General features: G+C 39.4%; 1 protein-coding gene across 1 annotated transcript; it reads left to right on the forward strand.

The window, feature by feature from the left end:
* Positions 1 to 4,787: 4,787 nt before the first annotated feature.
* On the forward strand, positions 4,788 to 5,582 carry LOC130865406 (40S ribosomal protein S3a-like). The gene has a single exon (XM_057756442.1). The coding sequence runs from the start codon at positions 4,788 to 4,790 to the stop codon at positions 5,580 to 5,582; it is 795 nt and encodes a 264-aa protein (XP_057612425.1).
* The last annotated feature ends 3,902 nt before the right edge of the window (positions 5,583 to 9,484 follow it).

Consider the following 9,484-nt stretch of genomic DNA (forward strand, 5'->3'; position numbering starts at 1 on the left):
CTCAAGGCAGCCATCAAACCGCACACATTTAGTAGGAGACTTTAATACTCCTCTCTCACCAATGGACAGGTCAATTAGACAGAAACCTAACAGAGAAATAGAATTAATGGAGGTAATAAATCAAATGGACTTAACAGACATCTATAGAATATTCCACCCAAATAGGAAAGAATATACCTTCTTCTCTGCAGCTCATGGAACCTTCTCAAAAATCGACCACATACTCGGTAACAAAGCAAACATTCACAGTTACAAAAAAATATTAATAACCACCTGTATCTTATCAGATCACCATGGATTAAAGCTAGAATTCAGCAACAATGCTACCCCCAGAAAGCCTACAAACTCATGGAAACTGAATAGTCAACTACTGAACCATACCTGGATTAAGGAAGAAATAAAGAAAGAAATTAAAGTCTTCCTTGAAGACAATGAAAATAAAGAAACAACATACTCAAACCTATGGGACACTATGAAAGCAGTCCTGAGAGGAAAGTTCATAGCACTAACTGCCCACTTAAAGAAAACAGAGAAAGCACACATTGGAGACTTAACAGCCAACCTGAAAGCTCTAGAAAAAAAAGAAGCAGACTCACCTAGAAGGGGTAGAAGACTGGAAATAATCAAACTGAGGGCTGAAATCAACAAAATAGAAACACAGAAAACAATTGAAAGAATCAATAAATCAAAAAGCTGGTTCCTGGAGAAAATCAACAAGATTGATAAACCCCTATCCAAACTAATCAAACAGCAGAGAGAGAATTTGCAAATTAATAAGATCAGAAATGAAAAGGGAGACATAACCACAGACACAGAGGAAATTCAGAGAATCATTAGATCTTACTACAAAAGCCTGTATGCCACAAAACTGGAAAATGTAAAAGAAATGGACACTTTTTTAGATAAATACCATATACCAAAGTTAAACCAGGACCAGGTGAACAACCTAAATAGACCTGTTAGTCATGAAGAATTAGAAGCGGTTATCAAAAACCTCCCTTCCAAAAAAAGTCCAGGACCAGATGGTTTCAATGCGGAATTCTACCATAACTTCCAAGAAGACCTAATACCTATACTCCTTAAGGTATTTCACAATATAGAAACAGAAGAGTCATTGCCAAATTCCTTTTATGAAGCTACAGTAACTCTGATACCAAAACCACACAAAGACCCAACCAAGAAAGAAAATTACAGGCCAATCTCACTCATGAACATCGACGCAAAAATCCTCAACAAAATTCTGGCAAACCGAATCCAAGAACACATTAGAAAAATTATCCATTATGATCAAGTAGGCTTCATCCCAGAGATGCAGGGCTGGTTTAACATACGCAAATCTATCAATGTAATCCATCATATAAATAAACTGAAAGAAAAAAACCATATGATCGTTTCATTAGACGCTGAAAAAGCATTTGACAAAATTCAACATCCCTTTATGATAAAAGTCTTGGAGAGATTAGGGATACAAGGGTCATACCTAAATTTAATTAAAGCTATATACAGCAAGCCGACAGCTAATATCAAAGTAAATGGAGAGAAACTTAAAGCCATCAAACTAAAATCAGGAACACGCCAAGGCTGTCCACTCTCTCCATACCTCTTCAATATAGTTCTCAAATTTTTAGCAATAGCAATAAGACAACATAAGGGGATAAAGGGGATTCAAATTGGAAAGGAAGAAGTTAAACTTGCATTATTTGCAGATGATATGATAGTGTACATGAGCGACCCCAAAAACTCCACCAAAGAACTCCTACAGCTGATAAACGCCTTTAGTAATGTGGCAGGATACAAGATCAACTCCAAAAAAGCAGTCGTCCTCTTATACACAAAGGATATGGAAGCAGAGAGGGAAATAAGAGAATCATCACCTTTCACGATAGCCACAAAAAGCATAAAATATCTTGGGGTAACTCTAACCAAGGAAGTGAAAGATCTATTTGACAAGAACTTTAAGGCATTGAAGAAAGAAATTGAAGAGGATACCAGAAAATGGAAGGATCTCCCTTGCTCCTGGATTGGGAGGATCAACATAGTAAAAATGGCAATTCTACCAAGGGCAATTTATAGATTCAATGCAACCCCCATTAAAATCCCATCAAAATTCTTCACAGATCTTGAAAGGACAATAATCAACTTTATATGGAGAAACAAAAAACCCAGGATAGCCAAAACAATCTTATACAATAAAGGAACTTCTGGAGGCATTACCATCCCTGACTTCAAACTCTATTACAGAGCTACAGTAATGAAAACAGCGTGGTACTGGCATAAAAACAGAGCAGTCGACCAATGGAATCGTATAGAAGACCCAGATTTTAACCCACAAACCTATGAACAACTGATTTTCGATAAAGGAGCTAAAAGTATACAATGGAAGAAAGAAAGCATCTTCAACAAATGGTGCTGGCACAATTGGATGTCAACCTGTAGAAGAATGAAAATAGACCCATATCTATCACCATGCACAAAACTCAAGTCCAAATGGATCAAAGATCTCAATATCAATCTGAACACACTCAACCTGATAGAAGCGAAAATGGGAAGTACCCTACAACATATGGGCACAGGAGATTGCTTCCTATGTATAACCCCAGCAGCACAGACATTAAGGGCAACATTGAATAAATGGGACCTCCTGAAACTGAGAAGCTTCTGTAAAGCAAAGGACACTGTCATTAAGACAAAAAGGCAGCCTACTGACTGGGAGAAGATCTTCACCAACCCCGCTACAGACAAAGGTCTGATCTCCAAAATATATAAAGAACTCAAGAAACTAGACTTTAAAAGGATAATTAACACAATTAAAAAATGGGGCACTGAACTGAACAGAGAATTCTCATCAGAAGAAGTTAAAATGGCCAAAAGATACTTAAGGTCATGCTCAACCTCCTTAGCGATCAGAGAAATGCAAATCAAAACAACTTTGAGATATCATCTTACACCTGTCAGAATGGCTAAAATCAAAAACACTAAGGATAGCCTTTGCTGGAGAGGTTGTGGAGAAAGGGGTACCCTCATCCATTGCTGGTGGGACTGCAAACTTGTGCAACCACTTTGGAAATCAGTGTGGCGGTTTCTCAGAAAAATTGGGATCAACCTACCCCTGGACCCAGCAATACCACTCTTGGGAATATACCCAAGAGATGCCCTATCATATGACAAAAGCATTTGTCCAACTATGTTCATAGCAGCATTATTTGTAATATCCAGTACCTGGAAGCAACCTAGATGCCCTTCAATAGAAGAATGGATGAAGAAAATGTGGAATATATATACATTAGAGTACTACTCTGCGGTAAAAAACAATGACTTCTCGAATTTTGCAAGCAAATGGATGGAAATAGAAAATACGATCCTGAGTGAGGTAACCCAGACCCAAAAAGAAGAACATGGGATGTACTCACTCATAATTGGTTTCTAGCCATGGATAGGGGCCACTGAGTCTATAATTTGTGATCCTAAAGAAGCTAAACAAGAGGGTAAACCCAAGGAAAAACATATAGATATCCTCCCAGCTATGGGAAATAGACAAGATTGATGGGCAAAAAATTGGAATCTTGGGGGGTGGGGTGGGATGGGGATGAGGGGTGATGGGGAGAGAAAAGTGTGAAGGAGAGGATGAGGGAACTGGGGGAATCGGGGTGATTGGGGTCAAATGAAGGTTGGATTGGGGAGCAGGGAAACTCATACCTTAGTTAAGGGAGCCACCTAAGGGTTGGCAAGAGACTTGAACCTGGAATGGCTACCAGATGCCCAGGGCAATGTCCCCAGTTAGTTCATTGGGGCACCTGAGGATAGGGAACCTGAAATGAACCTATCCTATAATCATACTGATGAATATCTTGCATATCGCCATAGAACCTTCATCTAGCGATGGATGGAGATAGAGACAGAGACCCACACTGGAGCACCGGACTGAGCTCCCAAGGTTATAATGAGGAGCAGAAGGAAAGAGAACATGAACAAGGAAGTCAGGACCATGAGGGGTGCACCCAACCACTGAGACAGGGGGGCCGATCTATTGGGAGCTCACCAAGGCCAGCTGGACTGCTACTGGAAAAAACATGGGATAAAACCGGACTCTCTGAATGTGGCGGACAATGAGAGCTGACGAGAGGCCAAGGAGAATGGCACAGGAACTTTCATCTGGCGATGGATCGAGAGAGAGACAGAGACCCATTTTGGAGCAACGGTCTGAGCTCTTAAGGTCCAAATGAGGAGCAGAAGGAGGGAGAACATGAGCAAGGAAATCAGGACCACGAGGCGTGCACCCACCCACTGTGACAGTGGAACTGATCTATTGGGAGCTCTCCAAGGCCAGCTGGACTGGGACTGAATAAGCATGGGTTGAAACTGGACTCTCTGAACAAGGCGGACAATAAAGGCTGATGAGAAGCCAAGGACAATGGCACTAGGTTTCGATCCTAATACATGAACTGGCTTTGTGGGAGCGTAGCCTGTTTGAATGCTCACCTTCCTGGACCTAGATAGAAGTGGGAGGACCTTGGTCTTCATGTAGAGCAGGGAATTTGGACTGCTCTTCAGTATCGAGAGGGAGGGGGAATGGACTGGGGGGAGGAGAAGTGGAGTGGGGATAGGGGAGGGGAGTGGGGGGAGGGGGCAATATGTGGGAGGAGGGGGAGGGAAATGGGAAACGGGGAGCAGTTGGAAATTTTAATTAAAAAAGAATAAAAAAAATGAGAAAAAAAAAGAAGTATTTCCAGTGAAATCTTCACCAGAAAGAAAAAAAGAAAGGCCCTTTTGGCTCCCTGAGCAGCACCATGGCGGTCGGCAAAAACAAGCGGCTGACAAAAGGCGGCAAGAAGGGAGCCAAGAAGAAAGTGGTTGATCCATTTTCGAAGAAAGATTGGTATGATGTGAAAGCCCCGGCCATGTTCAATATTAGAAACATTGGAAAGACACTAGTCACGAGGACTAAAGGAACCAAAATTGCATCCGATGGCCTCAAGGGTCGTGTGTTTGAAGTGAGCCTTGCTGATCTCCAAAACGATGAAGTCGCATTTAGACAATTCAAGCTAATCACTGAGGATGTTCAGGGCAAAAACTGTCTGACTAACTTCCACGGCATGGATCTTACCAGGGACAAAATGTGTTCCATGGTCAAAAAGTGGCAGACCATGATTGAAGCTCACGTTGACGTCAAGACAACCGATGGTTATTTGCTCCGACTCTTCTGTGTTGGTTTCACTAAAAAATGCAACAATCAGATCCGCAAGACCTCATATGCACAGCACCAGCTGGTCCGCCAGATCCGGAAGAAGATGATGGAGATCATGACCCGAGAGGTGCAGACAAATGACTTGAAGGAAGTGGTTAATAAACTGATTCCAGCCAGCATTGGGAAAGACATAGAAAAGGCTTGCCATTCCATTTATCCTCTTCATGATGTCTTCGTTAGGAAAGTAAAAATGCTGAAGAAACCCAAGTTTGAATTGGGAAAACTCATAGAGCTCCATGGTGAAGGTGGTAGCTCTGGAAAAACTACTGGTGATGAGACAGGTGCTAAGGTTGAACGAGCTGATGGATATGAACAACCAGTCCAAGAATCTGTGTGAAATACAGATTTTTAATAGTGGCAAATAAAGTCTTATTTGTGATGAAAAAAAAAAAAGAAAAGAAAAAAAGAAAAAATGACAGAGACTACATGAAGGAGACTGGATAAGGTTGATTTTATTAAATTACTTCCGAAATCCTGAGATAAGTAATACTTGACGTATACCTCTGTGGCACAAGAATGGAGCCATTGTGGCAAGAATATTTAGGTAAAAGCTAACAGTCTTCAAGTATATAATGTGTTGCTATTAAGCTACAGTTGCTGTAATGTATAAGATATCGTGAAGTGATTCTTTCTAATACGCTGTGTCCTTCAACTAACAAATCCCTTCATCCCTTACCAAGTGTCTAATGAGCCCCATTCTCTCTTTGCGTGCCTGATCTCAATTTACCAGATACAACACGTACGTGAGATCCAACAGCATTTGTCTTTCTGGGCTTGGTTTATCTGACTTTCAGGTTAATCCTGTGTCATAACTGAAAGGATCCCCTTTGGGTAGCATTCCACCATGTGGCTACATGACATTCCCTTTATCCAGTCATCCACTGATGGGCATTTGGACTGGTTGCATAGCTAGGCTGTTATGAACAATGATGCTCAGAATGTAAGCTTCAAAAATGAGGAATATATATGTCAATTACCCAGATCCAACATAATTCACAATCTAACAATTTCTAGTTTTCAAATGGATGAGTAGACAAGTCACGCTTCATTGCTGATGTTTTCAAGTGGATAGGTAAGCAAGTTATATTTAATTATTAATATGATTGGGGTTAAATCTAAAATTGAGCTGTTTTCTGTTTGTTGCCAACTATCCTGCTTTTTCTCTTTTAATCTGCATTATTTCAATTAACTGGAATACATTTTATTATTTCTTTTAAAAATAAAATAAAATAATAATAATAATAAAAAAGAATGGAGCCATTGAACAATGTCCAGAGCTCAGGAAGAGAAAGCAAGGAGGAGTCAGAATGAAAATAAAGGAGAGGTCCCTGCAAGCAGTGCACCATTGCCGGTAGGAGGGGCTCCTGCAAGAAAGTTAACACTTGAATATGGAGAGCGTTTCCTTAGTAACGTTCTAATAGCCTTTTCTAGGGCTTTATGTGGCCAAGGCTGACCTCAGTCTCGCTCTGCCGCCCACCAGGACTTGATCCTTTGATGCCTCTGCTCTGCCTCCTTGGTGTGAAGATCAAAGAGAGCATCACTGCTCCTGCTTTGTGTGGGGCGTACAATCCAGTATAGAACCTCAGGCTGCTGGGAAAGCATTCCACAAGTGAGTGGTATCCTCAAACAAGTTTCTAATTGTTTTACAGCAGATAACGAACCTCGCTAGAGGTCAGCTTCCCTGAATTCTGTTTTACTTGACAAAAGTGACAATTACACACCATCAAACTAAAGGCCCCGCTTTCAAGCCTTCTGGCTTTTGTGCTCATAATGACAGCTTGTTAGACTTGTGCAAGCCTTTCTGAGCTCAAAAGGCATCTATTTTGTATGATAGGAAATGAGCCTGACTACAGATTCTTCTGGCAAATACCCCTTTCCCACACTAATGGCATGAGGCATGAATTATTTGAACCTCAATGAGAAGCAAATGACCTTTGGAAAGTAGTCTGTGACTTAGATGAGAAATGCAGATTCCTCCTGCTCATCTCACAGTCCATTGCTTCGATGTCAGACTCCTGCTTTTTATTAGTCAAATGGTATGAATTTAAACCTTTTTATACCTCTAGTTATCATTGTTTGTGTAGCACAGAGGCCACCCGTGTGTACCTTCTTTTCAGTTTAGTCCAGGAAGGTTAAGAGCAGAGGTATATCCTGAGGAGCATGGTAGCAGGTTTACCCCATGTGTGAAGCTTGCAATGTGCTCACACAATTCCAGAAGGCACAGCTGCTTATATAACACATTTAAAAATCATCATTGGTGGAGGACTCTGATACAAAAATCTATAAATGGGATACTATTTATGTTTAGCTCTTTATTAAATTTCATAGCTTTATTGAAAAAATCTGAAATTTTAGTGTTGAAATTTGCTTACTTTCTTATTTATATATTACTATTTTATATAAAAATTTAAAGATATTGTTTTATATATACACATATAATATTTTCAAAACTCAATAAACACTTTAGGTAAATCAAAGATAGTTAATGTAAGCTACAATTTCAAAGAAGAAATGAAAGACCAGATGAAACTTCCCAAAGATAATGGGAAGAGAAGCCCTGGTCAAGAGTAATGGAGATTTCCTGGAGGAAGTCTTGGGGAGCCTCAGCAATGACAGACTTCTAAGTGTAATCTAAAAATTGCAGTTCACAGATAGGCCTGAAATCATATACATGTGCTCCTGAACACTAAAGAGGGGATTAGGGTACAAGCATGTGACATTTCTGTTCTGCCTTTTCACCAGTCTTCCTTCAGACATCTCAACTGGTATAACATAATAAGAGAATAGGGGAGCTAGATAGTTAGAGCCTAGAGCTATTTATCACATGCACACACACACACACGCCCGCACACATGCACAGAGAGAGAGAGAGAGAGAGAGAGAGAGAGAGAGAGAGAGAGAGAGAGAGAGTCAACACTCATACTCTCCAAGGTTCTATTAATCTTCTACTGTGGTATTGCGATCATGATTAAATCCTAATAACTCTGTTCTCCAGTACCACACTTATTTGTAACACATATTATGATAGCTATCACATTATGGTATTAAATTGTGCTGTAAAGGAATTTCGAGCAACACAGTTGCATAATAAAATAATTATTGCTATCATACTGAAACATTTCTCGAAAGAATCCTGGACAGGTGCTGAGAAAGGCGAACCCCTAATATTTTTAAAGTAAAATGGTAAAGTTGACTGTAAAAAGGAAAGGAAGAATCTCTCCACATGAACGTAATGTGAGCAATGAAAACCTCCAAGAGAACATGGCCGTGTTTCCTTGCCTCACACTTGCATGAATTATGAAGACTTTCTAATGCAGAGGAGAGACAGGTCTGATTCTAAACACGTCAGAATTTTAGAAACTCAAATAGCAATTCATATCCTAATATCAAAGACTTCAAAGAATTTTCTTCATATATTTCTTAACTGCACAAGAGCATTTGACAGGAGCGATTAAGCTAAGTGAGTGGTGTGTGAGTCCCCTAGGGCAGGACTGGCTGTGATGGAAATGATTTCTATTGCCACTGTTACATGCTTCTTGTAACATCTCCTATTTGTCTCTTAAAACTTAACATCTTCAATGACTTCAAGAAGTAAATCTTTTACTGAACTCTCTTTTCTTAGAATGCTTTTATTTGGAGGATATTTCCTACCATGTAAGTATATGGACGTGCAATTTTCATATTTAGTTAAGCTATTTTACAACAGTTTCAAAATAATTTTTATGTTTCAAAGTAATTCAAGCAAGTAGGCTTGTGTGAAGATGTGGATAACCAGTGTGTGTTAGGTGATCCTCTGCCCAATTAAAGGCAGCTTCTGGTGCACTTCAAATTTGCGTCAATACACTTTATATACAAGTATGTTTGTGTTTTAGATCTTAATCTTATGTTTTTTTCTAATGTTATACAAGTTTCCAATTTAACTAATGAGATTATAAAGTGTTTAAGGCAGGTCAATGTTATGCCTGCTGGAGAGTTACTATTGTAGTATATAGTGAAAATATCTCTAGGTTATATTTCAAGGACATTATTTTTTACTTTGGCACGTCAAATTAGAAGTGCTGTTTGATTTTTTTAGCTTTGGTCTAGTTTCAAGAAGAAAAATGTATTTAAATACAAAGCAATAGATGACAGCATTAAATATTATAAAGTTAAATGATAACTTATAAAACTGTTAAATTTCTAGTTCCAGAGCAAATACTCTTTCAGGAGATACTTGATTGATTGATTGATTGATTGATT

The sequence above is a fragment of the Chionomys nivalis genome, chromosome 23 (assembly GCF_950005125.1).
Source record: "Chionomys nivalis chromosome 23, mChiNiv1.1, whole genome shotgun sequence".
In the NCBI taxonomy this organism is placed as follows: Eukaryota; Metazoa; Chordata; class Mammalia; order Rodentia; family Cricetidae; genus Chionomys; species Chionomys nivalis.